Source organism: Strix aluco, chromosome 1 (assembly GCF_031877795.1).
Source record: "Strix aluco isolate bStrAlu1 chromosome 1, bStrAlu1.hap1, whole genome shotgun sequence".
Classification (NCBI taxonomy): Eukaryota; Metazoa; Chordata; class Aves; order Strigiformes; family Strigidae; genus Strix; species Strix aluco.
Window position 1 is genome coordinate 8,567,208 of NC_133931.1, and position 14,276 is coordinate 8,581,483.

At 41.1% G+C, this 14,276-nt stretch overlaps 1 protein-coding gene across 3 annotated transcripts in view; it reads left to right on the top strand.

Annotated features, from left to right (window-relative positions):
• NDRG1 (N-myc downstream regulated 1) overlaps window positions 1–11,543 on the top strand; it is a 75,839-nt gene extending 64,296 nt beyond the window's left edge. For all 3 annotated transcript variants that reach the window (XM_074837130.1, XM_074837309.1, XM_074837220.1), the window contains 9 exons: window positions 377–463; window positions 2,022–2,078; window positions 3,011–3,114; window positions 3,495–3,551; window positions 5,145–5,196; window positions 5,951–5,998; window positions 7,560–7,595; window positions 8,951–9,002; window positions 9,741–11,543. In XM_074837130.1, coding sequence (XP_074693231.1) covers window positions 377–463; window positions 2,022–2,078; window positions 3,011–3,114; window positions 3,495–3,551; window positions 5,145–5,196; window positions 5,951–5,998; window positions 7,560–7,595; window positions 8,951–9,002; window positions 9,741–10,006 — 759 coding nt within the window. In that variant the 3' untranslated portion in view covers window positions 10,007–11,543. The remainder of the gene's footprint in view (window positions 1–376; window positions 464–2,021; window positions 2,079–3,010; window positions 3,115–3,494; window positions 3,552–5,144; window positions 5,197–5,950; window positions 5,999–7,559; window positions 7,596–8,950; window positions 9,003–9,740) is intronic.
• The last annotated feature ends 2,733 nt before the right edge of the window (window positions 11,544–14,276 follow it).

The window sequence follows — 14,276 nt, forward strand, 5'->3', positions numbered from 1 at the left end:
CTGCTCTGCCATGCCCATTTAAGTAAGCAGTTAGGCTTTTAAGTGAAATACCACAATCTGCGGGGTAGCTAATCCAGAAGACCTAGATTTTCCATTTTAAGGCCTGGGCTCTACCCAGTTAATTTGCAGAAGGTTTTTTTAATGGGAGTTCTCTATTTAATCTGAGGGTGGAGAAGAAGTTAAATCTTAATGTTCTCCAGCTGCTCAGTTGAATTGCTTTAATGAAAAATTCTTTTCCATACATATGCTTGTTTTGTGCAAGATAAAACTAGACCTACCGCCTTCTTCCCCAGGAGATAATTTGCTAATTTAAATTTTATTCTGACTGTCAAGTTGCAAAGGGTATGTGATGAATCTTAAACCTTTTCTTTTGCAGCTAAACCATGCAGAGATGGTGGAGGGATTAGTTCTCATTAATGTAAACCCTTGTGCTGAAGGTTGGATGGACTGGGCAGCAACAAAGGTAAACATTTTTAAGTTGGAAAAATAAATCATGCTGTGAGCCTGTCAAGCATGAGGAGCTGGGCAAGCTTGTGTGTCAAGGCATGGCTGCAGACAAAATATCTCAGGCTAATTCTTTCAGGGTTTATTCTTCCATTTGCAAACATACCTCCTGCAGGGCTAGTGATAAAAATAAGTACTCTGAGGAAGCAGATATTCATGGTATAGTGAAGCTACTGGGTATGGACAATTCTTAAACTAGTAACTGATGGGGAAAACCTAGTTTAATCTGGACACAGGGTAGTTTTGGAAACAACTTTCAACTGAACTTCAGGTTAGTGTAACATTCAGTTCTTTCTTGTCCATGGCTCTGTTTACCAGTACTGTCCAAAATGTGAACTAGAGCACACAAGAATGTTCAGAACAACATCTTCCAGGCTGCAGTCATCTAGCGGAGTCTTAGATGCCAAAAAGACTCCGAAAAGGGCTTTAGCTACAGTAATTGTGGACAGATTGTCCATACAACCAGACTTTTAAGTGAAAATGTTCACATACAAAGAAGCTCCTGTTAACTGTATTCTTTTGTAGTTGTAAGAAAGATTGCAATGTGGGAAAACAGGTGCTGAGAACTGGTTTCAAAAATCTTCCTGGAATCAGTATACATAAATAAGTATAAATGTTATATTACATGTCACTCAGACTTAACCTGTTAAAACATTTTTCAGGGTAAACTAATGGAAGGCACTTTGTATCATTCAGGGTCATGTTTAAGTGAATGGCAGTTGTTATAAACACCGAGAAGTACAAAAATTAGTGCATCATCTTTTAACCACACATAGAGTGAACCCACTGTAAATGTCTAGGGTGATATTAAATATAATGACAACCTTACAACACTGGGAGAAACTTTCCAGAGCTGGCATGTAACATTCTGTCAAGGCTTAGTTACTCATTCTTTTAAAATAATTTTGTGTACCAGTTTATTTTGATAAGTTTGATCTGAAAGTGTATTTAGTAACTCCTTTACATTGAGATGTACCAGTTGACCCATTTTGATTGTCTCACCCAATGTCTCACTATAGTTAAATTCTTCCATATCTGTGCCTCTGCCTTCCACCTCTCTTAAGTATTGCTGACCTTAGGAGTACAGTGAGTGCCCTGTATCCTTCTGTCCTTCAAAAGCAAGAGCACATGCTCTGGGACATGATCTTTAGGTATCAGTTCCAACGTATTGTCCGTGTGGGTTGTTGGGGAGGAGACTGGGCAGTGAGGTTAAATGACGCCCATCTGGCTGGTTTGCTTGATGTACTTGCAGGGAGTGATTCCATATATACCTATGCCACTAGTAGTGTGTTCTTTATATAACTGCATTAGTAAAGACATCTTATGAGAATGACTCAAACATAAACAACCCCTAATGGTGTTTTAGTTGGATGGAGGGGGAAAAAAAATCAATCCAGGATATTGTACATAGAAGGGCAGCAGAGAAACATCTGTTGGTCTGCTTACGGGTAACTGGAAGTCTTCAGTTGTTCAAGGACTGTTTTAGTATCAGATATTTAGATAATCTTGCTCTTCAGATTTCAGGTTGGACAAATGCTTTACCAGACATGGTCATTTCACATCTCTTTGGAAAGGTAAGGATGTTCAGAAGATTCCTTTGATGTATTCAGTCATCTGTATTTACCTTCTGGGGCTGGAAGGAGAGGATAAGCCTTCACTTATACAAAGTTAAACTGTGAGATAGGATTCATACATGTGTTCCCAGTATTTTGGAGGCTGTATGCTGCCTTGGGGCTTGCTGTGTTCCAATGATTCAGGTGCATCCCAGTCATGCCAACTAGTATGGGCAGCTCCCTGTTTAGACAGCCAACACTTAAACATGAGTATAAGCATTGTATGTGCTCTGTTCTGAGCGGAATTACCCCACAGATTTTTTTTACACCATAATATACTTGTAATTCTGGGAAAGCTGGTTATTAGTACTCTTCAGTGCAAGTCTACTTTAATGGAAAGTGCTATACTGTTTTCTGAGGCTACTTTGCTGTGCTTGAAACTATTAGTAAATGGAATGGAAAACTCCATTCCAGCAGGACAAGGAACTAATCTATAAAGACTTTAGAACCAAACTGTTTGAAAATGTTAGTGATTGAAGTCCTTGAGGCTTAGTTATTTACTATTGTGAAATTGAGTTCCACATTACATATGTTTGTAAGCTTTCAACATCTGCTTTATGCTGGAAACATTTATTGAGCTTCTTACTCTGAATCTATTTCTGTTTTAAAACCTCACACTTGTCTGACTGTAACCATCTGCACTACAACTACATGTTTTGCAATTGCAAGATTTTGACATTACAACATACTGAAGTTTTAAAGTCAAAAATGTGGTACTGCAATTGGAGGCTAACGTTAATTCTGGGTGACACCACTGGGTGCTAGAAGTTGTCACTTCCCTAAAGGTGCACTCCTGTTGTGTAGATAGGAGTCTGATACACAACTGCTGTGCCATGTCTTCAAATCCTTTCAGAAAATAGCCCCTATTCTGAATGATTCTGTCTCCACTGTAGGAAGAGATTCACAGCAACCATGACCTGATCCATACTTACCGTCAGCATATTATTAATGATATGAATCAAACCAACCTTCATCTCTTTGTCAACTCTTACAACAGGTAAATACATTTACCTGATTTCTAACCGGAAACTGTTTTAAGAGGCTGTCCAGCTCTTAGACGGTATTACTTGTGTGGTGGAGTTACTTGTGTACCCCCAATATGAAGTTCTGCTTGACAGTGCCTTTAGGGATCTCAGGTGGTTTGCTTATGGGAGAAGGACCTTGTGCATTTGTGGGGAGAAAGATGATATATTGGGACTAAACTAAGACATTGATGCTTTAGTCTGAGTGGTTCTCTATCAGTTGTGGAGGCTACAACATGTGTCAGACTAAATTAACATATGTGAGTGTCTGTGCTTTCTCTAAACTAGAAGAACGTGGAAGTATCTGTAAAATTTCAGTGTATCAAGAGCCTTTGTCCTTTCTATATTTTTGTAGTCGGCGAGACCTAGAGATTGAGCGCCCTGTTCCTGGAATAAATGTTGTCACCCTTCAGTAAGTATTTTATTTCCTACCAGTTCACCTGTACATGGTGTGAGCTAAGATCTACAGCCAGTGGGTGCGTTGCATATGCTTTGCAGAGCTGTAGCTAAATGTGCTAACGTGCTAGAAAAGGATCTGTGTAGGAGATAAGAGGTTACTGCAAGTCAGGGACCGCCATTAGGAAGACTTCCCCTTTTCAAACTTCACAATCATATTAGCTGAAATGGAAAGTTAAGTAGCTCCTGTCACTGTATCTGCAAACTTGGGCTAACAGACTAAGTACTTGAAAAGCAAATGTACTCAGCTTCATCCAGAAATATGTTGTAGTTAATGGTGAAAGGCGTCCCTGCCCATGGCAGTGGGGTTGGAACTAGATGATCTTTAAGGTCCCTTCCAACCCAAACCATTCTGTGATTCTATGATTAATGGAAATGTTGTGGTTTAAACCTGTCTGGCAGCCAAACACCACACAGCCGCTCAGTCAGCCTCCCCCCTGCCCAGGGAATGGGAGATAGAGAATTGAAGAGGTAAAGGGAGACTTGTAGGTTGAGGTAAGAACAGTTTAATAACTGTAATAAAACAGTAACAATAATAGAAAGTACAAATGGGTAAGGTACCCACCGACTGATACCTAGCCCGTTCCTGGCTAGCAATCCCAAAATACCAAGATCCTGTAATCTCAATCATGGAAGTGAGAGAGAACCACCCTCCTTCCTGGCCATCCCTCCTTTATATACTGAGTATGACATTATGTGATACGGAATATTTCACTGGCCAATTTGGGTCCAGTGCTCTGGCTGTGCCCCCTCCCAGCTTCTTGTACACATGTGCATGGACAGGACACGGGGAGTTGGAGAGTCCTTGATCTCTTAGCAACAACCATAAACATCAATGTATTATCAGCATTCTTCTCGTACAAAATCCTATACTGAATCCAGAACACAGCACTATTCTAGCTCCTAAGAAGAAAAACTTATCCTAGCTGAAACCAGGACAGGAAACTATAGCTTTGAATGAACTTGAGCTGTACCTATATAACCAAAAAAACCCAACCCAAAACCATTAAAAATTTAAACAGAAGACATTCAGGAAGATGGAGTGGGTATGAGAATAACTGTCTACTAGATCTTCTGCTAATAGTTTTTCACTTATGCTGCAGCTTGTGCAACATAACAGTTGTCAAGTCCTTCTCTGTTCAGCTGCTGATGTTTACACACAGGAGACTTTGAGACTCTGCTCCTCTGCAATCTGGTTGAATTGGATGACAGGTCCAAAAGTTGGAGCTCAGGAGCCTGGCGGGTGGGAGTGAGACTTTGATGTTGATGCCCGCATTCAATTTCTTATAAAACAAGGAGTAAGAGTGCTGGGGACGGCTGATTGCTGCAAGGTGGGAAGAAGGATAGGTTCTCAGGCAAATTACCAGAGCATGTCAGTAGATCTGCAGCTAATACATTGGATTTGATATATATTTAAGGTGCTTGGAATACAAACCAAATCATTGTCACATGCTTAACTGTCTCATCCTTCCAGCGGCACAAAATACAGCTTAGGGCAAGTCCAGGCTGGATCACAGAGATAATACTGCTTCTGTATGCTTCCTTGCAGATGCCCTGTCCTCCTGGTGGTTGGTGACAGCTCACCGGCGGTGGATGCTGTGGTGTGTATATCACGCTATCTTTGCCGCTCTGCTAACAGGCAGGCGAGCCAAGAAGCTGCGCAAGGCCAGCAGAGCTCATGCCTACATAGCAACCTCGCTGGCTATCAGTCCAGCCCAGCTGGCTCTTCTCTTTCAGACCACGGGAGAGCTGCCATTAATTCCTCGCTGTTTGTCCCCTCTGTCTGTGCACCATTATTTAATAGCTACCGTGTTAGGAACAATTGCCACAGAAGTTCCAGTGAACCGCAAATATTTTCCTTTAGAGAGGAATCTGCTGCTGGTATTTTAACTTGTTCTGTGGTGTTGGAGCTGTGCCCTGGGTCACTATGGAAGCAAAGAGCTTCTTTTTGACTTGCCCCAGATGACTGGATGACTTCAAATATTGTGCCTTAATGGGCATGCCCGGTCTGCTGGCGTGTGGCCATATGGCTGCTTACCACTTGGGACGCTACCAGATGACCCCAAATCACAAGATAAACAACACTTGTTGCCACTGGAGTCCCAGAAGCAGATAAAAATCTCGTAATTCCCAACTAATGGGTTGGTTTGCATGTGGAAAAAATACAGTCAGAAATGTGAACTGATCTACTTGGGTTTAAAGATGTGCGTACGTATACACGGCAACATTATACAGAAGCCTAAGATACTCAGTTTAGTCTATATTAAGTCAGAAAACAAGGTATTTAATCTGTTTTTGGCAGTTCATAACTAATATCTTGCGTATAATGCCTTATGCTGCTGTTCTTCAATATAGGTTGAATGCAACTCAAAGCTGGACCCAACAAGGACCACACTTCTGAAGGTAATAAGTGAGGCTTTTTAAATAAACTCCCCTTATTTAAAATCAGCTGAATCGACTGAAAAAGCAGAACCAGAGCGATGTGCTGTAGTACAGATAACACGTTGAGAATCCAGTTCTGATGTGGAAAGGCAGTTCCTTCAGGCTAAGGGTATTTTAGTGGGATAAACAAGACTAGGGGCTTCTTGTCAACGTTAGCAACAGGGAATTTCTCAGCTCCTCCATTTTAAAACACTACGGGTGAGACTTGAAACTCTCAGTATTTCACATACCCATAATGAATTTGACTAGAGCTGGCAAAGCTGATCTCAAGGTGTTTCGAAAGGTTTGAAAAAAACCATCAGCAGAGTAGAAGTGCAAACCAACTGGTTCTGTTCCTGTGCTTGCCTGTCCCTCGGCAGTAGTGTCGGATGAATAGGTAGCTGATCTGTCAATCAGCCATGGTTTTGTCATCCTGCTTTTCATGAAGGCACAGTCCAGGACATCTTACTATTGGAAATGACTCTCTTATTTTCCAAAAAGTTGATAAAATGCACTTCCAAACAGCAAAGCATCATGTAAAGCCGTTGGGTGGTACTTGGCATTCAGAATATGGGTGCAATCTTCAGCTCATTACTGATGAAGTAAAATGGAATGAGCATAATAGCATGCAAAAGGTGAAACAAGTTTAGTCATGCTTCTGCTGGGACCTTTTATTGTATCTCTCTTTATTGAACTGCTCAATGAAAATTATAATAAACAATTACTTTTTTAAATGCTTTTTTCTCCTAACACTGAGCTGACCTGCCATGTGGACATGGCAGACTCACCCTAAGAAAAAACCCAATGCTATCTCAGATCCTCTATCAATGGCCAGCTGTTGCTCGGTCTAGGGATATGGTTGGTGCCAGATCCTGCTACAGGCATATTTTGCTGCTAACTAATCCTAGATAGGATTTGGGGTTTCCTGTAACTTACAACTCGACTGTTTTCAGCTTGTGGTGTTCCTTGGAAAGGGACTGTTTTTGTTGGGTTGACTTTGAGGGGTGGAGTGGCAGGACGAATGAAATGCTCCAAAAATATTGCATGCACTCAAGATAGCTTTTCTAATTTGGCTTTCCCTGCTTCCCTTGGCAAGTGAGGCTGCTGCTTGCCATCCGCAATCTCAGCAAATAGTTTTTCCCTCTCACCTCTGAGGCTTAAGTGTTTGTTCTCTCTTCCCTGTTTGTCATTCAGGTCAATACTGAGTTACGTTACTGTAATTCAGAACTGAACTTGTAACCAGGACTAATAGGCTAGTTTCTAAGAAGCTGGTAACCACTTCCTAGCAAAAAAATGTTTATTTGTAGCTCCAGCTGATGCTTTACCTGAAGGTCAAGACACTCTGGGGTTTTCTGGGATGCAGTCATAGCTTTTATAAGCATTTAACAGCTTACTTTGATGCGTTCATCTACATGTATGTTACTCACACAACAAAAGGAAATGTTTTTCTGCCAGATAGTGAAAAAGGTCATTTTAATATATCTTGAGCATAAATCAGTTTCTCTGGTATTATGCTAACTGACTGATCTCATCCTCGTTTCAGATGGCTGACTGCGGTGGGCTCCCTCAAGTTTCCCAGGTAGGATTTGGCTGATGGAAATCCTACTAATCCTGTTCTGCAGCGTGTCAGACTGCAACAAATGGGTGTTTTCCTGTAGGGTACTTGCTGTTCCCAAATGTCAGCCAAAAGGATGGTTATGATTTCACGAATAATGATGTCAGTTGGTCATTTGAGCTTTCTTTTTTTCTTTAAAGAGCAATGAAGTGCAGAATTAAGATTGGGAGGGGATATTATTTCCACTAATTAAGTCTTAACCAAGTAAAGGTCTGAGGTGGGAATGTGGAGATCTTATTTTATGCATATCTACTAAGCTAACATGGATTAAGGCTTGAGCTCTAGTGTTTTAAAAACATATTCTTATTTGGACTATTTATAGTATAGATCAGGAAAGTGGGAGGCAGGAAATAACAACGCTGTGTTCTTGCACACACTGACTTGGCTTGACTGAGAATGAACTGGAGTTTCTGAAATACATTTAGGCATAAATTCCAAGGCTGCTAATAAAACCAGGCTGGGAAGGTTAAAAATTACCTATGCTCTAGTGTTGCTTCACTTAAAACTGGTCTGTAAATCAGTTTTAGAATGTGGTCTAATATCTAAACAGATTTCTTAACAATACAATATGATGTTCATGAGTGTAATGAAAAAACTGAATTTGTAATTACCTTCATCTGAGAAGTCCTTGTACAGGCAGTGTGTGTTCTAACAGTGGGAGCGGGGGGGTAAAGCTTTTTTAAAGCCACATGGGAGTATGTGCATTGCTTCTGTTATACAGAGTCCATCCTGTACTGACTCAGGTTTATACAAAAAAATATGGGCAATATTGACATACATAATAATTGAGGTTGTGAGGCTTATTTGGCCACTGTGTCAGCAGCAGAGAAAGTGAGTGCCTCATTTCAAGAATGTCAGTCATAGACAACTGTGGCTGCATATTCCTGCTGAGCTTTTCTGCCCTGTAAACATAACTATCAGCTCTGACTAACTGAATTTGTTCTCTGCTGATTAGGAATTGCTCAATTACCAACCCTGTATGAACTATCTTGTCTATTTTTGTGAGGCCAGTTGTTTTACTTTGCCTCACCTGACTCAGTAACTGCACAAGCAAAGTTTGGGCCAGGCTTAGACCACTTTGAGATTTCCAGAGAAATGACTACTTCTCAAATGCATATGTCAATTTGGTAAAATAATGGGGCAGGGGAACAGACTAGGGAGGAGTACGGTGGAATTCTCTCATGTGAATGAAACTTTCATTCAGTAGAACCCAGAGAATATTTAAGATGTCCCTGTTAAGAAAGGACATCTATGGAATCTATAACATTGTAATGTTATTGCTGAGCACTGCATACAATAATACTGTCTTTCTTTTGCAGCCTGCCAAGCTTGCAGAAGCTTTCAAATACTTTGTTCAGGGAATGGGATACAGTAAGTATTGGTTTTATGGAATGGTTCACCTGGCTACCAAAGTTTGTTGGGCATCTAAGCACCCAGAGAGCCTTCTGATCCCACTTGTCATCTTTTCCCTGTTGGATGTGCATTTGCAAGAGCTAAGAAACCATCTGTGGTGTCTGGGTGAAGGGTTTTCAAACCAAATTATGTTACGAAACAGTAGAGAGCATTGTAGACAGCTTATACCCACAAATACCTGCTTTACTTCCTCTTGGTAATTTTAAGGTGGGTATTTTTAATAGTGCCCCCTTGTTGCATCGCAGGATATGGGTCATACATTGCACACAATGTTTAAAACCACCTTAGTTCAGAGACTTCTTTGATTTGTAGCTGCTTGTCCTTCATGTATGTGCTTCTGACAACTGCTGTTGTGTAGATGCATTGCTAGCCTGGGCTGCCAGCAAAGGTTAAACATCTGAAAGTAATGGGAGGTGTGAGTCTCGTTAGTTTTCCTCTGGATTGTTGCAGCCACAACAACATGCCATAAAGTTCTGACTTGAATCCCTCAGCCCTGGCCGCCAATTTTGACTTAGTAATTTGGGCTCCTTAACTGTATACCTGGAGTAGTGGTATTACTTCTGTACATGAAGCTACCATGAAAAGTACATATTCAACCTTGAAGGTTTCTCCAAGGGTGGTTAAGGCTGGGGAGGAAGGCAAAGGCTTCCTTCCAAGCCCATGAAGCAAGGCATTAATTAAAGACTCTTCTTCCAGTCCCCTCTGCTAGCATGACCAGGTTGATGAGGTCCCGCACCGCTTCTGGCTCCAGCGTAACGTCTTTGGAAGGACAGAGGAGCCGGTCTCACACTGGGGAAGGCACGAGGAGCCGGTCTCACACTGGGGAGGGAACAAGGAGCCGATCCCACACTGGGGATGGTGCCAGAAACCGCTCCCACACAGACACACGCATTGAGCTGACACCGAACTCGGCAAGCAACGCTGAACAATCAAGCCCCAAGTCCATGGAAGTGTCCTGTTAGATGGCTGTGGGAGGCTTAAACTGGTCACAGTGTGAAAAAGTAATGGATGCCCCCTGTGTATCACAAAAACATAACTGCTATTAATCTCAAGCTATTCTGTAGGATGAACTCTGTTCACCAGGGTCTGACAGGGACCAAAGAAAAGCATCTCATTTGCTCTATCGTTATTCTTGTAACTCAGACAGTTGCTGCTATTGTGCCCTACTTCAATGGATGCCAAATTCTAAAGGATACTTGCCAAAAGCTGATGTGGTTGTAAACACTTCAGAGTCAAAGCAGACTTGCTTAATATCCTACTTTAAAATCAAAGTTGTTACATGCCCCTTTATCTCTTATTCTCTTGAAGTAAACTGGCACAATTTGAGATGAGTTTCAAAGGGGGGGAGAAAAAAATCACTATTAGGGGTGGCTTTTAAAAAAGGAAATGAAACAAATGTGTTATGGCCTCATGTTGAAGCTGGAGTTGAATTCATTGTATATAGCTTGACTTCAAATGATAGAGAAGTTAATGTATCGTGCATTTATAGGCCTTCTAATTCATTAGTATTCAAGCCTGTTTTCCTATGTACAATAATATACTACTAAAATAGTCAATGTGACTTTGAGATGAACTAAATCTTTAAGCTTTTTTTATTTCACTTTTTTGAGATTTAGTTCCAGTCTTCCTTTCCTTCCCCCTCCTAGACACTAAAACCCACTTAGCCAAATGAGGACAGGATTTAAATTTAATAAGCAAGGTAGCATTTCCTGTTTGGGAGCCATCTTGGTGTAGTTGTAACAAGTAGGGTAGCCATACATGCCAGCAAAGCAGAAACAGCTTGATTTTTCCTTCAGGCAGCTTCTTATCTTGCAGCTCAAGTTTTTGTGTCCAGCACAATTGTGATAAATTTGGAATTCTGTAAGTGAAGCCAGATCCAGCTGTTCTTTGTCAGGAGAGATGAATAACTGAGGGATGGCATGTAATTAGATACTGTACATTCAACTGCCACTAATTACTAGATTTGAAACTCTGAGATCTCACTGGTGCTGAGAAGTGTATTCCACAAAGTGGTGGAGCGGCAACACTATCTATGAAATACAGTGTTTAATGACTGCATAAATGTCATGATCTGCTGGTTCTGCATCTTTGTGTAGCCTTCTGATACCTTGGGTTACTCTTTGATGCTAATGGCTTGATACCTTTCTGCCAGTCAGATTTTCAGTTGGGTGTTAAGTTTGTCCTTCCATAGGTAGTTGGACAGGGCTTCCTGAGCTCCAGTGCATACCTGCTGCATTGCAGTCCTCACAAACAAGAAAACTCAAATGCTGAGCAGTTAAATAGCAAATGTTAATACTTTGGGATTGCTTGTTCAGAAGAAAACCGTCTAGGTTACTTTATTGACTAACTTCAGCTCTTGTGTAGAATATCCATAACAGTTTGTGGGAAGAACAGACAATTTCCAGAAAGAATAAAGCTATTGTGTAAAGTCTATCAAGAAAAGTTTCTTAATGAAGTATTTGTATTTATTTCAAAACAAATAAATTTGTAACTTTGCAATGTCTGGTGTCTTAATGTTTTACCAGGAGTACAATAATCTTTCTCAGTCAGGGTATGTTCTTGTAACCCCTTTGTAACAATGAAATCTTTTTTCTTTAGCTCATATCTCTGCTATTCCCTACTTTTGTACTCATAGCTTTTTTCCCCACTATTTATACCAAGAAAACACCACACACTTCAGTATTAAGTGTTAAAAGTATTAAAGGATAAATTTGCTCTAACAAATACATGAAAAAAATTATCCTTGGTATGGAGTACTATTTTCTTGCTGTTTGAAGATTTCTTTGTCTCCCTAGATATAGTACTGTCTGGTGCATAGATCTGTGGTCTGTACACTGACTTTCTCACTGGAGTTGGTGCCATGCTGGTTGCATCCTTCCTGTTCCCAATCTGATCTGTAAATCCATTGATGTGTGACATGTCCTCACCAGTCTCAGGAAGGAGGGGTATTTGTGCCTCTTAACCCAAATTGCAGATGCCCCTTTGAGTTTCTAAAAGCTGTTCTATTTGGACCTCTTGCAAGAATCTAACTTCAGAGAAGCAGAGAAAAGATTAACCCTTCACAAATAAGTTTTAAAAGGACTTCCCAAATGCAATAGGGAAAGGAATCTAATGGTGCAGGAAAGAAATAAAAACGTTGTTTTATTTCCATCCTTAAAGCAGAAATAGATGTCTCTTTCACTGTAAGCTTCTATTTATCTTAGTGGTTTCCTGTTAAATTGGGGCTTTTTGAAACTTGAGCAGTATCTGCCTTTCATGGGGAAGCATCCCCCTGGGGTTTAGAGGTTCCCTTCCCTGACTTAGGAGGGGCTGGGAGCACTGATGCTGTTCTGTGTGTGGGATGGTTAAGAGGTAACAGCCCCATCACAAAAATGGCTCTGCTGTGTTTTCTGCATTGGGACCTTAGTGAGGATGTGGTGCTTTTGCTTAGTGACTTATTTAATGTAATGGGCTTTTCAGGGGCAGGTGGGTTTGTGTCTTTGCTAGAGCTATTTTGGGTTGCTGCTTCCTCCTGTATCTCAAAAAATCCTGCAATAGGCAGAGATAAAAGCAAATATTTGGGATGTCTGAGCCAAGGCTCTGCTAGATGTGATGATTCAGCAGTCATGATTGGACTGATACCAGCAAAGGGCTTGATTTGGTTAACCACAGCCTGTGCCAGTGAAAATGGGAGGAACCTGTGCCAACTCATCTTACAAAAGAAGGGCAAAGTTACGTTCTTTGCTGAGCTTTTCTGGGAATGGCTAATCATTCCTTCCACAAGGACACCATGGTGTGCCTGTCAAGCCTAGGCAGTTTATTTTTGTTTAACGGGGAGGAATGCATCCAAGCCTTCTTGCAACACAAAGGGATCTGCGAGCACTTCTGAGCAGCAAGGAGTTGCTAGGACCACTATAAATGTCAGCTTTTCAACAAAAAGTATTCATCTGGCAAGGAACATTGTGTACCTGTACAGAAAAGCTGGAAGACAGTACAGAGGAGTGGTGTCTTACCTTTTACAAGGAGTTATGACTCCTCTTTCCCTGCAGTACTGGTCTCCTGGCATCTTTAACTTGTGCCATAGCTGAAGAGATACAAGTGGATTCCGGATTTTTTAGAAATTTTTATAAAACCCCTTCTTAGAGCTTGCAAATGCTGAGTTCTGCATTATTTTTGGACACAGAATTAGCCTGGATATTGTAGTGTCATTAAAGAAACAGTGAGCTTGCATATCCCTGTTTTCTTGAAGTATGAATGGCCATCACGGAGCAACGAGCTCCTGTGGCATAGAGGAAATTCATATTGGATAACGGGAGGTTTCCAGAAAATAAACAGTTCATGCCTCAGAGTGCTTTTGTGGTTATAAAGGGTGGAAGAGGACAGAATGGGCTCTCAGGGACAAAGAGGCTTCCTGATTGCATTAATGTATCTCAATACCAAATCTGATGTAGTGGTGTTCTTCAAAACCACCAGTAGAAAGGACATAATTGCTGAAATCTGAGTTCTTTCCACCTCTGCCTGGGTCTTCACGTCTATCGTACAAAAATATGGCTAAAATTCAAGATGGCTTTCCCCCTGTCTGTCGTTGCAGGGAAGGAGTGGGAGAGGGTGTGCCAATACCATGTCATCGCATCAGGACTTTTGTGCTGAAGGGTGCTGCTTTCCTCTTTAAAAGTCTCTAGAGACTAAACAGCTGGAAACTTTAACCTAGATGTGTTTTGGGGGTTTATGATTAATGTCATGTGTTGCAAGCAATGGACTGAGCCGGAGAGAAAACAGTTTATAGCAAAGCTGCTTATTTTTTCTCTCCAGTGCTGGAATCCTCTTCCTGTCTATTTTTTGCATCTTGGGCAGGGTATCTGTTGCAATCTCAATGCACTGGTAACGCAGTCTGTTGTTTCTACCAACACAACACACAGAGCAGTGTCTCACAAGTGCTGCTTGCAACTTGGTTCTCCCCCTTCCACTGCTGTCTGCTTTTTTTTTTTTTTTTTGCACTACTTTGCACTATTCCACATTCACTGCAACTGAAAGTCTCTCCCAGTCTGTATATATGAACAGCTGTTTTGATGTGTGGATTTAGCATTTCCACTGAACCAAATATAGGCTTTATGTTGCTAGCTGATCACTGCTATGCTTAATGTTTAAATAACTGAGAGAAAGGATGTCAGGGTATTTTAAGAGATCAACCCTTCCCCCTCAGCCCTTTGTAACAGACAGACACAGCCTCTCACTGTTTCTATCTATTGCTTC